Source organism: Gymnoscopelus braueri (genome assembly GCF_963280865.1).
Source record: "Gymnoscopelus braueri genome assembly, chromosome: 10".
Classification (NCBI taxonomy): Eukaryota; Metazoa; Chordata; class Actinopteri; order Myctophiformes; family Myctophidae; genus Gymnoscopelus; species Gymnoscopelus braueri.
The window spans coordinates 2554904-2573626 of NC_137611.1; the positions used below are offsets into that span (position 1 = coordinate 2554904).

General features: G+C 40.7%; 1 protein-coding gene across 1 annotated transcript; it reads right to left on the reverse strand.

The window, feature by feature from the left end:
- Nucleotides 1-16585: 16585 nt before the first annotated feature.
- LOC308092832 (vesicle-associated membrane protein-associated protein B/C-like) lies at nt 16586-18386 on the reverse strand (the record flags this gene model as incomplete). Its single annotated transcript, XM_080438931.1, has 2 exons — nt 16586-16804; nt 17997-18386. 2 exons carry the CDS (start codon nt 18384-18386, stop codon nt 16586-16588), a joined length of 609 nt encoding a protein of 202 aa, XP_080295057.1.
- Nucleotides 18387-18723: the final 337 nt, after the last annotated feature.

The following is an 18723-nucleotide window of genomic DNA, read 5'->3' on the forward strand; positions in this document are numbered from 1 at the left end:
CAGACCATTTTGAAAATCTACGAGCTCACAACATTGTGAGCTTGTAGATCTGCTATTTTCAAACATTTTAGAACTTTTACTTTTGGTACTTTAAGTACATTTTGATACCAATACTTTTGTACTTTTACTCAAGTAAATTTTGACTTCTGGACCTTTACTTGTAACAGAGTAGGCTACTTCTACATTGCAGTATTTATACTTTTACTTAAGTAAAACATTTGAGTACTTTTTCCACCACTGATTAACAGTGGAGAGAGCGGTGCATGAGCTCAGAGACATTGGGAGCTCTGTGTCCCTGAAGCCTAATTTATGCCTCGTCACACAACAGCGTAGCTAGCTCGCCAAAACTAACTGTTAGTATTGGCGAGCTAGCTCCGGCATGCAGCAAACTATAAATTAGGCTTTACCCTACATGTGTGCATAATCATTTCTCTATCCATTTAAGAGAGTGCAGAGAGGAGAGTTATTTTGCTTGTAGAAAAAAAGTAGGAGCTATTTGTGCAGGGTTTCCAGTGGTGTTAAGTAACTAAGTACATGTACTCAAGTGCTGCATTTAGGTACGATTTTGAGGTACTTTTACTTTACTGGAGTATTCCCAATTTTTGATATTTTTACTTCTACTCCACTACATCTCAGAGGCAAATATTGTACTTTTTACTCCACTACAATTATTTGAAAACCTTAGTAACTTTGTAGATTTAGATTATTATTACAAAACATACATTAAGGACTTCAGCCCTATATATTTTTCGGCCATTTGAAATTAGCCGATCTACAAGCTCACAATGTGTCACATCGCAACGCATTGTGAGCTTATAGATCGGCTATTTTCGAAAGATGTTTATACATTTGAAAACTTGTGAAATGGGACATTCTTCACAATGAGGACTCTGTACTGTTGGTACTTTATCAACATTTTTATGCCAATACTTACTCAAGTACATTTTGAATTCCGGACATTTACATCTAACTCGATACTTTTACTTAAGTAAAAAACGTGAGTACTTTTTCCACCACTGAGGGTTTCAGAGAGAGAGTGGAAAACAAGCGGAGCTCTTGGGGGAGGTGCACTGTGTAGGAAATCCCAGCTGTTTATCTTCCAGCTAAATGCCAGACACACACAGACAAACACAATATTGGTGTAAAGAAAAGCACACTTAATCGAGAGAGAGAGAGAGAGAGAGAGAGAGAGAGAGAGAGAGAGAGAGAGAGAGAGAGAGAGAGAGAGAGAGAGAGAGAGAGAGAGAGAGAGAGAGAGAGAGAGAGAGAGAGAGAGAGAGAGAGAGAGAGAGAGACCCCCCCCCCCCCCCCTGTTGGGCCCTCCACTTTTCACATGGACATAGTTAATTGTCTGCACAGCTCTCTGTTTGCTGATGAATTGTCTGAGAGATAGAGGGGGGGGGGGGCAAAGAGAGACTAGAACAGAGGAAGAGGAAAATAGTTTGTGTGTGTCCATCCAGAGTGGATATGCACAGGCTCATTGGGATAAACTGGCTTTATTTTTATTTAAAAGTAATTTTTGGGGGCATAGAAATGGCGAAAGAGAGAGAGATGGGAAAGAGACATGCAGCAAATTGCATGTCGGATTGGATTCAAACCTGGGTTGGCTATGGAAGGACTGCTGGTTCTTATTGGTATGCACTCTAACAGGTGATCCACTGGGGGGCGCCCCACCACTTTGCTTCAACCACTTAAACCCCATATGGTTGACCATAGTAGCCGATAAATAGCCGATAAAATAGCAGATCGACAATAGCTTTTTTATTTTAACAATACTGAAGATACAGGTACTTCTGTAATATCCGTGGCCATGGGGTAAGCACTTTATATTTGAATTCTGAACGTTTATAATAGATGTACGGGTTTTGTAAATGGAGAAATCCACCACACGCAGACAGATGACCGTCATGTGAACCATGGATACAATCACAGATGAGCTACTGTAACACAAATCACCTCAATGCATTCCCCATGGCAAATAAGAACACAACAACACACCAATGGAACAATGACAGACAGAGAATACCAAAACCCTCGCCCCAAAACACAGTCGCCCCAGAGGGTAAATATGGCGGTATTCACCTGTATTCCTAAACGTAACCTCAGTAAAACTATGTCTAAACCTAACCTTATTCCTAAACATAACCTCAGTAAAACTATGTCTAAACCTAACCTTATTCCTAAACGTAACCTCAGTAAAACTATGCCTAAACCTAACCTTATTCCTAACCTTAACCTCAGTAAAACTATGTCTAAACCTAACCTTATTCCTAACCTTAACCTCAGTAAAACTATGTCTAAACCTAACCGTATTCCTAAACATAACCTCAGTAAAACTATGTCTAAACCTAACCTTATTCCTAAACATAACCTCAGTAAAACTATGTCTAAACCTAACCTTATTCCTAAACATAACCTCAGTAAAACTATGTCTAAACCTAACCTTATTCCTAAACATAACCTCAGTAAAACTATGTCTAAACCTAACCGTATTCCTAAACTTAACCTCAGTAAAACTATGCCTAAACCTAACCTTATTCCTAACCTTAACCTCAGTAAAACTATGTCTAAACCTAACCGTATTCCTAAACTTAACCTCAGTAAAACTATGGCTAACCCTAAACTTACTTCTAACCTTATCCTCAGTAAAACAAATGGGGGCGAGCGTGTTTAGGGGCGAGCCTTCCGTTTACCCAGACAGACACATGGACCCCGATACACGCTGAAAAAGCTGGAAGTCTCTTCTCAGCCAGGACACTACGATATTCACATTTTAAACCAAACAATCAAGAAGTCCACTGGACTGCTGATTCAATATGTGAGAAATCACTTGTGTAAACTATACTATACCAACCAATCACAGACTTTGTAGCCTACCGTAAAATGAATACAATATCAGTGAGGTGATTTTACAGTCGAGCATTCCTGCTAGAAGCCCTTTTTACTGCAGAGATATTCAGTTTAAATGCCTCACTAGTCACAGACCAAGCAGTGTACAGATGATTGAACTTCCTGAGTTCCTCATAAATATATAATATCCAATAGGCCGCTGGGCTCAACCTACCGACGGTGGCTCTTTCACGACGTGGCTCTGCAGTAGTCTAGACCAGTGGCTCTCAAACTTTTGGAGATTCCCAAAGACGAGGCAGAAAGCCTGGCAAAGTATCGTGCCGTCTCTGCTGCCATACATGGCGGAGCCGCCGCTACTTGTGCTGAGTGACATGTGTGTTGTATCATGAGGACATAGCCATGAGTTTGTGAATGTAACCTTTACTGCACCTAAAATAATTTGTGTCCCTGTATGCTTTCCCTGTGTGTGGACATAAATAATTTGTTAAACTGTGTGTGTGCGTGTGTGTGTCATCTATACATTCCAGGAATCTGTGTGTAGCAGCGTTGTGAGCTTGTAGATTGGTTATTTTCAATGTGTGACACGATGCACAACCCAGTATAACTCAGGTCTGAGAGTGACAGAGGTTTCACAGCGCTAGAGGACTGTGATGGTGACAGCTTGATAGACGGCAACCTTGGCACGGAGAATGATGTTCAAAGGGAGTTCCTCCATGGCAAGCGGGTGTTACTTTGATTTGGTTTTGAGTTTCATGATGGATGCTGCTCCGCTCACAGAGGAAGTGACTTTGATTGATGGGACCGTTGCGAGTGGATCGCGGTCTTTGCTCAAGATGGGTGGTGACCGGTGGATGGACCCAGTAGAGTACCACCTCCCTCCTGATCAGTGGTGGAAAAAGTACTCAAATTCTTTACTTAAGTAAAAGTACCAATACTGCAATATAAAAATACTCTGTTACAAGTAAAAGTCCAAAATTAAAAATGTACTTGAGTAAAAGTTCAAAAGTATTGGCATCAAAATGTACTTAAAGTACCAAAAGTAAAAGTACTAAATATTTGAAAATAGCAGATCTACAAGCTCACAACGCGTCGCGAGGCGACGCGTTGTGAGCTTGTAGATCTGCTATTTTCAAATAGCCTATGTATAAAATAGGGCTAAAGTGGTTAATGTATGTTTCATTATATCATGGTTTATATCTGCAAAGTAACTAGTAACTAAAGTTTTCAAATAATTGTAGTGGAGTAAAAGTACAATATTTGCCTCTGAGATGTAGTGGAGTAGAAGTAAAAGTATTGGAAATTGGAAATACTCAAGTAAAGTACAAATACCTCAAAATTGTACTTAAGTACAGTACTTAAGTAAATGTACTTAGTTACTTTCCACCACTGCTCCTGATGATGTTGACTGAGGGTGGATTCAGACCGGGTCCGATTGATTCGAACCGTTCCCGAGTACGATTGGCCTCTCCCAGCTGGCCAGCATTCACATTGACCAACATTCTTCCGTACCCGAGTACACTTCATTCAACAGTAATGGTAAATATGTGCCTCATGGGGGCGCTGTGGACTATGAGTGTAGAGTGAATAATAAAGTTTGACTGTGTTCCTGATGTTGTCTTGAGTTATAATAATAACAGAACAACAATACACAACCAAAGCAGTGTGTGCGCTGGTCTTTGAAACTTCGCAACGTAATGTTGTCTTTAATTATCATATGACAGTGACGTCACTGACCATTCCTTGGTATTTTAGCAGTGACGTCACAGACTAATCCTTGGTATATTCATCCTAGTGGCAGCGTTACGCTACACATGTGTTTTTTGTTTATGTTTTTTCACGGCTCGCGCTACTCCAACACTAGCGGGATTATTATTTCTTGTCAACATTCAAGTAGAACTATGAGAAGGTATAACCCAGGTAAAATAATGTGTCATTATAAAAATATATACATGATATATGATTAGAAGTCCACTTCCTTCCGTTGTTACGGATGGATTCACATTGCATCGTTCCGTACTCGAGTACGCATGATCCGGATCCGAGACTGCCTCCCCAGGCGGTCCCGGGTACGGTACAGTGATCCGACATCAACATCTGCCAAGTGGTCCGGGGTGCGCACCCGGGACCATAGTCTGAATCCGCCCTGAGGCTGCACGGTGTGTATATATATCGAAAATGTACCTTCATCGAGGTATCATCATGCGCGATTTACGTCTAGTTGCCCATTGAGCGATCCCATCGGTAAAGCACTGTGGAGTGGAGAAGTATAAATCAAGTTGAGCACTGCTCCTCCGCGCCACTCTGCTCTCTCTCACACAATTCAATTTCAATTCAAAGGGCTTTATTGGCATGAGAAAACATACGTTTACATTGCCAAAGCAGAAAGCATAATACAACAATACAGCAATACAATCAAAACAAAAAATATGTACATTTGAAAGTCAGAATCTTCAATAGATCAATTTCTATGTACCAAGATCACTGGGTGTAGTTATAGTGCCGGAATATACCCAATGATTAGTCTTTAGGGTGGTTGTGTTCCGTTTGATATCCTTTTCCTATCACAGCAACTCACGAATCTTGCTGCTGTGTTTGCACATTGTTGTACTTCGCCCAGCAGATATGGGAGTTTTTTGTCATTGGTCATGTTTTCAAAATCTCCGTGTGTGGTTGTAATCTGTGGGAAGTATGTGTCTCTGATGTCTTGGTACAATGGACAGACGGTTAGGAAGTGTAGCTCGGTTTCCACTTCATTTTGTGTGCAGTGGGTGCATAGTCTGTCTTCTCTCGGGATACAGGTCTGCCTGTGACGACCTTTCTCGATCGCAAGACTGTGCTCACTGAGTCTGTACCTAGTTAAGATTTTTCTTTGTTTTGGGTCAGTCACGGTGCTCAGGTATTCTGCCACTGCGTATTCTCTGTTTAGGGCCAGATAGCATTCTAGTTTACTCTGCTTTTGTGTTGCTTCTTTCCAGTGTGTCAGGTAGTTTTCCTTTTGCTGTTTTATAATTTGGTTTAGTCCAATGGGTTTTCTATCTCGTGGCTCTGTTTGTGTTTGTGCCCGGAGTTCCAGGGCCAGCTGGCTGAGGGGGCATCTCTCTAGGGTTTCGCTGTGTGTGAGTGCCTTGTTATGGAGTGCATCTAGGTCGCTTTCTTTTAGGTGGTTGTAGAACTTAAGTGCTCTCTTTTTTATTTTGATAATTAGTGGGTATCGTCCTAATTCTGCCCTGCATGCATTATTTGGTGTTTTTCGCTGGGTACGGAGAATGGATTTGCAGAATTCTGTGTGTAGGGTCTCGGTTTGGTGTTTATCCCATTTTTCAGGGTCATGGTTTGCTAATGGTCCCCAGATCTCACAACCATAGAGGGAGATTGGTTCTATCACAGAGTCCAGTATTTTAAGCCAGGTTTTAATTGGGATGTCTATTTTGATGTTTCTTTTGATAGCATAGAATGCCCTTCTTGCCTTGTCTCTCAGGTCCTTTACAGCTTGGTTGTAGTTCCCTGTGCTGCTGATGTTTAGGCCAAGGTAGGTATAGTTTTTTGTTTGTTCTAGTGGGATTGTATTTAGGAAAAATTTATGGTTTTGGCGGCTGGATCTTTTTTGAAATATCATGATTTTAGTTTTAGTTAGGTTCACTGTCAGGGCCCATGTCTGGGAGAATTTGTGTAGGAGATCAAGTTGCTGCTGTAGTCCTTCCTTGGTTGGAGACAGCAGCAGCAGGTCATCTGCAAAAAGTAAGCATTTGATTTCTGTGTTTGCCAAGGGGATGCCTGGAGCTGTGGACTGTTCTAACGTTTTTGCTAATTCGTTGATATATATGTTGAAGAGTGTTGGACTCAGGCTGCATCCCTGTCTAACTCCTCGGCTTTGGGGGAAAAAGTCTGTGTGCTTTTCCCCTATTTTAACTGCACATTTGTTGTTAGTGTACATTGATTTTATGATGTCATAGGTTTTCCCCCCAATGCCACTCTCCAACAGTTTGTACATCAGACCCTCATGCCAAATTGAATCGAATGCTTTTTTGAAGTCGACAAAGCAGGAGAATAATTTGCTTTTGTTTTTGTTTAATTGGTTGTCAATTAGGGTGTTTAGAGTGTAAATGTGGTCTGTTGTGCGATATTTTGGTAGAAAACCAATTTGTGATTTGCTCAGGACATTGCTTTCTGTGAGGAAGTTTAGAATTCTGTGGTTGAGGATCATGCAGAGGATCTTTCCGAGGTTGCTGTTTACACAGATCCCGCGGTAGTTATTTGGGTCATATTTGTCTCCACTTTTGTGGAGTGGCGTTATCAGCCCTTGATTCCATGTGCTGGGGAAGATCCCAGAGCTGAGCACGATATTTAGGAGTTTTAGTATGGCTATTTGGAATTTGAGGTCGGTGAATTTGATCATTTCATTTAGAATACCGTCCGCCCCGCAGGCCTTCTTGGTTTTAAGTGTTTTTATTTTGTCTTGTAGTTCTTTTAGGTTGATTTGGGAATCTAGTGGATTCTGGTAGTCTTTTATGGCTGACTCTAGGTTTTGTAGTTTATCTTTTATTTGTTTTTGCTCTTTGTTCTTCTCGATTGGGCCAAAGAGGCTAGAAAAATGGTTCACCCATATATCTCCATTTTGGATGGGTAGTTCGTCCTGTTTTAGCTTATTAAGTCTGTTCCAGTTTTCCCAGAAGCTGTTTGTCTGTATGGAATCCTCGATATCTTGCAGTTGGTTTCTAACATGTTGATCTCTTTTTTCTCTTACTGTTTTCTTGTATTGTTTCAGTGTTTCCCCATATTGGAGACGTGTGTTGTGGTTGTCTGGGTCTCTGTGTTTTTGGTTTGATAGTTTCCTTAATTTTTTCCTGAGATTATTGCAGTCATTATCGTACCATTTGTCATTCTCAACATTTTTTCTGGCTTTCCTATTTGATACTTTTAGGTTTGCTAGTGAGGCTGTTAGTTCAAATATATGATTGAGGCCTTCTACTGCCCTGTTTACACTTTCACTGTTTTCTTCAAAGGTTTTTTCTAGGAACTGATCCAGTTGTGATTGGACTTGTTTTTGCCTAATAGCATTTTGGAAAGCTTCTGCGCTGTGTTCATTCCATTTGTAACGTTTTTTTATAGTATGTAGTTTGTTTGGCGTTTGTTCTTTGTGTCTGTGTGTTGATCTGTTTAGATAGGCTGTGGTTCTGTTGTGGTCTGACAGGGGTGTTTGCGGGCTGACTGTGAAAGCTCTGAGCGATGCCAGGTTTATGTCCGTGATAAAGTAATCTACCGTGCTGTTTCCCTGGGATGAGCTGTATGTATATCTACCGAAGGAGTCCCCTCGGAGTCTACCGTTAACGATGTACAGACCCAGTGAGCGACAGAGCTGTAGCAGTTGTGACCCATGTTTGTTTGTTGTTTTGTCGTGATTGTATCTCGGGGGACATGTTGGGGAGCTGATGTGTCCCCCTCCTGGTAAGTGTTTGTTTCCCTGTGTGTTGAGGGTGTCAGGCCCTTGTCCTGTTCTGGCATTTAGGTCTCCACAAATTACAATGTGACCGTGTGCCTGGAAATGGCTGATATCCTCTTCTAGTGTGGGGAAAAAGTCCTCTGTAAAGTAAGGGGATTCAATTGGGGGGATGTAGGTGGCACACAGGTAGACATTTTTTTCGGTTGTGGTAAGTTCCTTGTTTAATTCCAGCCAGATGGAAGAAGTTCCAGTTTTTACTAGCTTAATGGCGTGGATTAGTTCTGATTTGTACCATATTAGCATACCTCCAGAGTCCCTTCCCTGGGTGACTCCTGCCAGTTTTGTAGATGGTACCACGAGTTCTCTGTAGCCAGTAGGACAGCCAGTGGGGCCGTCCCCTCTGTGCCATGTCTCTTGTAGAACAATGATGTCTATGTTTGCAATCTCTTTGGCAAAGTCTGGGGTTCTGCTCTTGATGCCAAGGGCAGTCGACCTCAAACCTTGTATCACACACACACACACACTAACCTTGCATCACCACTCACTCACTCACTCACTCACTCACTCATCGTGAGACATATCGTTATAGAGCGTCGCAGTTCCCGCCCACTTCCTGTTTTTTTTGGTGCCGGAAGAAAAAACTCAATGCACTTTTCCCATTGACATTTCCAAAAATATTTATATCTATTAATTTAAGCCTCGAATCAAGCCATCATGACTTGACATGAATCATGACCATAAAACGTTTTTTTCTGTGATTTTTTTTTAAATTTTATATTTAATTATATGATATACTATATTTAATAAATACCCTTGTTTTGCCGTTTAAAAAAAAAAATATCACAGAATCAAACGTTTTATGGTCATGATTCATGTCATGTCATGATGGCTTGATTCGAGGCTTAAATTAATAGATATAAATATGTTTGGAAATGTCAATGGGAAAAATGCATTGAGTTTTTTCTTCCGGCACCCGGAGGGGGCGGGAACTGCGATGCTCTATAGAGGTATAGAACAACGTTATTGAATATTGCATGCTTTCCTAATAGAGCGTCGCAGTTCCCGCCCACTTCCTGGTTTTTCCTGGTGCCGGAAGAAAAAACTCAATGCACTTTTCCCATTGACATTTCCAAAAATATTTATATCTATTAATTTAAGCCTCGAATCAAGCCATCATGACTTGACATGAATCATGACCATAAAACGTTTTTTTCTGTGATTTGTTTTAATTTTATATTTAATTATATGATATACTATATTTAATAAATACCCTTGTTTTGCCGTTTAAAAAAATAATAATCACAGAATCAAACGTTTTATGGTCATGATTCATGTCATGTCATGATGGCTTGATTCGAGGCTTAAATTAATAGATATAAATATGTTTGGAAATGTCAATGGGAAAAATGCATTGAGTTTTTTTTTCCGGCACCCGGAGGGGGCGGGAACTGCGATGCTCTATAGAGGTATAGAACAACGTTATTGAATAGTGCATGCTTTCCTAATATTGTGCAGGCTTCGTAATGACAGATATAGTGGCCCTGTCTTCTAGCCATCCCGGCTACCATGGGACGAATGGACTTCAGGAACTCACTTTTGAATCTGTTAAAATTCCCTTATCTAATCATATGGGTTAGGGTTAGCTACACTAAAGCTACACTGTGTGTGTGTGTGTGTGTGTGTGTGTGTGTGTGTGTGTGTGTGTGTGTGTGTGTGTGTGTGTGTGTGTGTGTGTGTGTGTGTGTGTGTGTGCGTGTGTGTTTTATACATTTGAAAACTTGTGAAATGGGATATTCTGCATAATGAGTACGTTTACTTTTGGCACTTTCAGGTACATTATGATACCAATACTTTTGTACTTTTACTCAAGTACATTTTTTATTCTGGACTTTTACAAAGTATTTCTACATTGCAGTATTGATACTTTTACTTAAGTAAAACATTTGAGTACTTTTTCCACCACTGCCTTACTACCCCAGGGTTAGTGTGAGTGACGTCAGGACTTTGAGAGAGAGATCGGCTATGAAACACTGTATTCTGTGGACTTATCGGGGTTAATAAAAAACACAACATTTATTACGGTGGATGGAAACGTCACAGCCTTTACAGAATTACAGAAGCGAACACAAGCTGAAAAGATTCATTAACAGATTTGTTTTGACTCCCAAGCTCATCCAATCTGAATAATTAGTGTACTCTAGGTTTTTATTTCGTGCAATGACACACACACACACACACACACACACACACACACACACACACACACACACACACACACACACACACACACACACACACACACACACACACACACACACACACACACACACACACACACACACTATATACTATTATACACACTATACAATATAGCTACATCTATAGTCAGAACTCAATATCCAGCTATTCATGCGAGGCGAACGTGCATTTTTTCATGCTGCCTACTTTAAAGTTAACTATCTCTTCCTTCGGGGGTCATGAAACGGCAACTATATGAGGAATGAAGAAGCAGGTTTTTATCTTTTATTTTTTTCCGTAAAACGGAAGATTAAGATGCATGGCTCTCTGATTTATTCCTCCTACAGCACCTTCTCCTCAGTATTCCAGGCCTCTTCGCTCTTATACTTTATTGGGTTTAATTCCCCCGTACCTAGCAGCAGCTGTTAACCCATTCAGTCCGGGAAGGCATCTCTGTTAGTTTAGATTTCTTTGGGCTATTCAAAAATAACAGATCTATAAGCTCATAGCATGGCACAAAAGTGCCACGCTTGTAGATCTGCATTTTTTTGGGGGAAAAAGTGTGTTTTTTTGCAAATCTTTGAATATATATATACTTTTTTAACTGAACATTTGTAACTCAAATCTTTGCTTCTGGGAGGTCCCTGGAACAAAATATTTTAATATATTGGCTTTAAAAAATATATATTCCAAGATTAGCAAAAAGTTAAAAACGATTTTTCAAAAATAGCAGATCTACAAGCTCATAGTGCGGCACTCGGTGCCGCACTATGAGCTTGTAGATCTGCTATTTTTGAATAGCTAAATAAATCTAAAACGACACAGATGCGTTCCCGGGCTTAAAGGGTTAAATAAATGACACACGCACAATTTTTTTTTATTTAATGTCGGACACACACACACACACACACACACGCACACACACACAGAACCGTACACTTTTTTTTCTCACAGTATGGGGGCTGCATGGCGGCCGTTCTGGTTTGTGAGAAACAGGACCGTACCCTGCTGTGAGTTATTTTGTGTTACATCTAAGTGTAATCTAACGTGTCGCTACATCACTGACCCAATCTCACAACGTCCCACTGTGTGTCCCTCTGTACAGAATACAGATAGATTCACAGCATATGTTTAGCTATATACTGTGGTGGTATATACTGGAGGCCTAATGTATTCAGGGTATAACTCTGGTGAAATAATGGGTGCATAAGTAATTCATTTATAATAATCATTATTTTACTACAATAATTAGAGCATCCATATTCTTGGCCAAAAATAAAAAAAGTGACTTAACATTCTGAATGAGAGGCAGGCGATGAGAAGAGACCCCCTTGAGCTTTTAGATGCTGATCTCTCCATTTAATGTAGCTTTTTATGGCGTGGCTCATGTAGGACGCTAGTGGTCTATAAGAGGGTCTGTCTGTGTGTCTCATAAACCGCAGGATTGATCAGCGCCAAACTCTGTATGCACACTAGATGTAAATAAAAAGCTCTTAAAAGTCATGAAATTGTCACTTTAGAAATGTGCATATACACTTACATACATACATACATACATACATACATACAGTACATACATACATACATACATACATACATACATACAGTACATACATACATACATACATACATGCATGCATGCATGCATGCATGCATGCATGCGTGCATACATACATACATACATACTGTATGTTGGTGTGTTTACTGTTGAGCGAGAAAACAATGTTGCACATTAAAGAGGTGGTGCCATGTTTTTGCACTTTTTCTGTTTTTCATGTGTCTATGAGGTTGATAGAACTTCATAAAGCCCCCCGGTGGTGTTTTTATGGTGTTTTATGTCTTCTCTGACTATTTGGAGTTTCTTCCTGGAGGCTGAAACCTTGAGGGTCAAACGTGCCAATAGAGAAACAGCGCTTTAGTGACATCACAAAGCCATACCCTCCCCCTCATTATCATAACACAACAGGTGTGGGCATGAGGAGGAGGAGGGACTAGGACAGGTGGGTGGTGCTAAGGTGGTGGAGGAGGTGCTAAGGTGAGAACCAGGTATACTTAATGAACTGGAGGCGTGTCCACATAAAAAACATAATTTTAACAATTTCTGTACACTTTTTTTTTGTTGAAAAAAATCCTTACATAATAATAATACCTTATGATCAGGTTTTAGGGTTGAAAAATATCATGGCACCCCATCTTTAAGCTAATCATCTGGGGGCCCCCCAAACTAATTTGGGGACCTCCCTGTTTGTGAACCACTGACCTAGGTAACCCCACGCACCCTATAGAAAAAAGACGTGCCACTTGTATCGTCTCGTAACACATGGCAGAGCTGTGTACTGTAACTGCATAGTGGACAGACAGCAAAACCATAATGATATACGTTTCACAGTAAGTTGAGTCACTACTGAACGCTCGATGGCTTTGCCCTAGTTTTTGAAATCCAATTTGAAAATCCATAATATATCCTATAACATCAGCATCTTTAAAGTGCACCGTGGCAAATCCAGGCCCTTTGGACAGACGGATGGAGCACTCTAAAATCTTGCCACCACTTCGCTTTAGAGAAATCTTGAAAATGTTTGAGCTCATTTTCAGAGGAAATAAATGTATCCTGTATCCAGAGGGGCTGGAATTATTGCAGAAATAACAGTAGCGCACACTATCATTTAGTAATCACTTTCTTTTTTTCCCCCCCGATTATTCTTTGGGTCTTTTTCTGCCTATATTGATAGTACAGTAAGGCTGATAGGAAACAGAGAGAGAGAGAGAGAGATGGGGAGCGACACCAGGGGCGTCACTACCGTCACGCAGACAACGCAGTTGCGTTGGGGCCCATGACGTTAACCCATTAAGACCTGGAACTGTGTCATTTTTACATTTGAGTTAAAAAAAAAATATTTTACACTTTGGGCTATTCAAAAATAGCAGATCTACAAGCTCATAGCGCGGCACCGAGTGCCGCGCTACGAGCTTGTAGATCTGCTATTTTTGAAAAATCGTGAAAATGTGTGCAAATCTTTAAATATATATATTTTTAAAGTGAACATTTGTAACACAAATCTTTGCTTCTGGGGGTCCCTGGAACAAAATATTTTGATTGGGGTCCACGGCCAAATACATATAATTTTGGGGGTCGTTGACATGAAAAAGATTGAGAACCACTGATATAGAGACGTTTTTTCAGAATACTGTTGAGATTTAGGAGACATGTAGAATCGGCTTCAGGTCTCAATGGGTTAAGGGAACTACCCAGAAAAAGAAAAAAAAAAAATGTATATATAGAAATTTAAAAAAAAAATGAATAAAAAAATAAACCTGGGTGTGCCCCAACATTGTAATTGTTAACCGTTGTTTATGTAACCGTAATCCGTCACAAACCCGCGAAAAAAAGTATCAGAAACCACTAATAACCGCAACATTTGCGCGTGCATGCGCGTTCATGAGGGCCCGCTGTGACCACCTCGTGTCGGGGCATACTGTTGCCTCGTTACGCGACTGAGTGACACGCAGCAAAAGCCGTCGGGATCGGGACTCGAACTCGCTACGCGCTTGGAGGGGGCATACTGCAGGTCAGGGGTCTTCAACGTTTTCAGGCCAAGGACCCCCTAACTGAGGGAGAGATGAAGCAGGGACCCCCTCTATATTGTATAGAATTGGGTTTCAGATTAAACTTTTTTTTTTTTTACTTGGTCTGCTCTTCTTTCCTTTTACACCTACACTTTTTGCCAAAAATAGCAGATCTACAAGCTCACAACGCCTCGCAGCACGAGGCGTTGTGAGCTTGTAGATCTGCTATTTTCGGCTAAAGTTAAAAAAAAAACAGACAGACAGACAGACAGACAGACAGACAGACAGACACTTTAAAGGTAGGTTTTCTTTGGTTAAAATAAGTGTACATTTTGATACCAATACTTTTGTACTTTTACTCAAGTAATTTTTGAATATCTGACTTTTACTTGTAACAGAGTACTTCTACATTGCAGTATTGACTTTTTCCACCCCTTGTGAGAGCCCAGCCTATTTTCTTCCAACGCAATTAAACATAATGAAAACTAAAGAATGAGTTTCTGAGTGTGTGGTGTGCTTTTTAGCACATTTTCTTAGAAAGGTAAGATTGAAGAATCATACCGTAGTAGGCCTACTGTTCTTCATCATTATAGAACGTACCTGACCTTTTTTTTTTGGATCAATACTGCATATTGTTGTACCGATTGAAAAGTTGTTGAAAACCTGCTTTTTAAGCATATTTTCTAAATAAGACAACATCACTACGATGAAGAGTTATAGAACTCGTACATTACGAACCTACCAGACATTGTGGAATCAATACTACATTTCTTTGAAGAGAAAGAGCGTGGAATCACTATAGCCTTGATAGAACATACTTTGACAGATCTGTCAGACCTTCATTAATGCAGGCAAGAGTGAAAACAAAATGAATGGATGAATGAGTATTTTCAAAAGATTTGTATACATTTGAAAACTTGTGAAATGACATTCTGCATAATGAGTACTTTTACTTTTGGGACTTTAAGTACGTTTTGATACCGATAATTTTGTACTTTCACTAAGGTCAATTTTGAATTCTGGACTTTTACTTGTAACAGAGTATATTTCTGCATTGCAGTATTGATACTTTTACTTAAGTACACGTTGGAATGCATGTGTACGGTGTGTCTACACGTGAAGCCGAGACAAAAACATGTGTTAACCCAATTTATACTTTGTAGTTTGGCGATATCGTGCACCAAAAATAACACAAGCTCACAGTGTGAAACCATGAAACCTTTAAGTAAAACATTTTAGTACTCCTTCCACCACTGGTCTTGGGTTATGTCACAGATGTGACACGGCCATATATGGAGACCCATTGAAACTGGCGGGCTGTGGATAGCTGGGAAATGCAGTTAGCTGATTACAAATGAATGCAACCTTTTTTGAGTGTGTTTATTGTCCGTTTTATATCAAAATTATTTTAAGAGAAAAAGAAAAAAGGGAACCTTGATTTTTTTTTTTGTAACTTTTTTTACTCGTGCGGTGCATTGAGGACGGGCTCTCTCCCCTCATGGAACAGACAAACAAAAAGCAGTCTATTCACCTGTTTCCTAGGCTGTGTAATAATAATAATAATGGTAATAATAATAATGAATTGCATTTTTATGGCGCTTTTCTAAGTACTCAAACTTACTCAAAGCGCTTTACAATGGTTCATTCATTCATACAGGGGGGGACATTGGGAGGTGTGTGTTTTCCACTTCCTGCCGATTTCATTGGATATCATTGGTCATCTGACCAGTTTCATTGGATTTCATTGGATCAAATCGACAGGAAGTGGACAACACACAGCCTAGGAAACAGGTGAATATGCATTCAAATGAACGATTTCAAGTGATTATACAGTATAATACAGATTATGGTGCTGTAGTATAGTGCACAATATATTCGATCATATTTTGTCCAATTAAGCCGGTCTAATACAAAGCCTCTGATTGGAGGATTCATTTTGATTGACAATAGCCCCGAGTCGACTAAAGCCTAGTCTCTCTCTGGAACATCTCGCTGCAAATCCCACCTTCCTTCAAAGGTTTTCTTTAGCTGGGGTGGGGGTTACGTATGACTTTGTCCCCACAATAAGCCTTATATGACATTCACACAATCCAATGGATGGATGGATGGACAATCCAAACGGACTCAATCTCACCACTGCACACCAACACACCACCGCTACCACTGCCGGCATCTGCTCGCCAGTGTTAGAACATCCCTTGGTCTGAATCGCGAGCAGTGTTGCCAGAATCTGTGAGAGAAACAAGCAACCAGGTCTAGGAAAACCAGCCCAAAAGAAAGCGACTATGGGCCACATGAGCACTTGAACATATACATCAGCTATTTGAAAATAGCCGATCTACAAGCTCACAACGCGTCGCGATGCGACGCGTTGTGAGCTTGTAGATCGGCTATTTTCAAATTAAATCTTGCGGGGAAATTGCGGGGGGAAAAAAAAAGCAGATCTGGCAACCCTGATCACGAGCAATAGTCATGTGTACACCAAGGTGTTTATTTCATCACAATGCCCACGACCATGCCCAACACAAAGAACAGCACGAGGAGGGTCGCCGCCAGCAGCAGCACCGTGTGGGCACGGTGGCCCTCCTCCTTCACCGTGTGCCGCGGTGGCACAGCGTTTGAGCTCTTGCCCACTTGCCAACCGGAATCCTCCCGAATCCGTTTGTTCTCTTCCTGTAGCCTCTGCACTTCCAGCAGCAGCCCCTTGCACTGATCAGTGGTGGAAAAAGTACTCAAATTCTCTACTTAAGTACAAGTACCAATACTGCAATATAAAAATACTCTGTTACAAGTAAAAGTCCAGAATTAAAAATGTACTCGAGTAAAAGTACAAAAGTATTGGCATCAAAATGTACTTAAAGTACCAAAAGTAAAAGTACTAAATATTTGAAAATAGCCGATCTACAAGCTCACAACGCGTCGCGATGCGACGCGTTGTGAGCTTGTAGATCTGCTATTTTCAAATAGCCTAGGTATAAAATAGGTTTAAAGTGGTTAATGTATGTTTCATTATATCATAGTTTATATCTGAAAAGTAATTAGTAACTAAAGTTTTCAAGTAAATGTAGTGGAGTAAAAGTACAATATTTTCCTCTGAGATGTAGTGGAGTAGAAGTAAAAGTATTGGAAATTGGAAATACTCAAGTAAAGTACAAATTCCTCAAAATTGTACTTAAGTACAGTACTTAAGTAAATGTACTTAGTTACTTTACACCACTGCCACGCATGGATGTTATCCTGGACTCTATCATTTCCACGGGTAGCCCCTCGCGCCCGGATTTTATCCCGGACTCCTCGTTAAGCTTCGTGTGGTGCGTTGCCTTTTCTTCCACGGGCAGCTCAAACACGCATCTCAGCTTGGAATCCATCAGTTCCCCTGGCTTGCAGTGGTGGAAAGTAACTAAGTACATTTACTTAAGTACTGTACTTAAGTACAATTTTGAGGTATTTGTACTTTACTTGAGTATTTCCAATTTCCAATACTTTTACTTCTACTCCACTACATCTCAGAGGCAAATATTGTACTTTTACTCCACTACAATTATTTGAAAACTTTAGTTACTAGTTACTTTTCAGATATAAATTATGATATAATGAAACATACATTAACTACTTTAAACCTATTTTAAACCTATGCTATTTGAAAATAGCAGATCTACAAGCTCACAACGCGTCGCATCGCGACGCGTTGTGAGCTTGTAGATCGGCTATTTTCAAATATTTAGTACTTTTACTTTTGGTACTTTAAGTACATTTTGATGCCAATACTTTTGTACTTTTACTCAAGTATTTTTTTTATTCTGGACTTTTACTTGTAACAAAGTATTTTTATATTGCAGTATTGGTACTTTTACTTAAGTAAAGAATTCGAGTACTTTTTCCACCACTGGTGGTGCGTTGCCTTTTTTTCCACGGGCAGCTCAAACACGCATCTCAGCTTGGAATCCATCAGTTCCCCCGGCTCGGCCCCCTCCCAAACCCCCTCCATGCTGGTCATGCCAGCGGGTGCCAGCAGGGACTGAACCCTAAACCTGTGGTGGCTCTTTTCCTTGGGGTCGTACTTGAAAGGCTGCAGCATAAGCGAGACGTTGACGGAGGCGCCCGCGTCGATGACGCCGCCGTTCGGCCGGACGTTGTACATGCGCGATGCCGTCGTCTTTATCTTGAAACACACGTCCCTGTCTGTAGGGTTGGAGAGCTTGAGAGTCGCGGTGACCACGTCGGAGAACGGACCTCGGAATGTCAACTCGCGCTGAGGCTCCAAGAGCAGAACCTGTTCTGGCCTGGCCATGTCGCAGCGGTTCGGGGAAGAGGCTTTTCTCGCCGGAACCACTTTCTGGACGTTGGACTCGTTGTGGTGTCGTTGGGTATTGTAATGTCTACGGCCGTAATTGATGTTACTCATTAGCTTTAAATAGCTTTGATTACCCGCTGTGATGTCATTGGCTGATGATGTCAGATGCATTTCCGAGCTATCCACAGCCACAAATGTCGTAAAACAAGACCAGGAGACTTGGTTCTGCCAGACCCAGAATAAATTCCTTTTCCTTTTATGCCCATGTATGGACGAAAGGGGGACGGAATTGGCTGACTCTATTCAGCACTGTGATTGGCTAGCGAGACACATG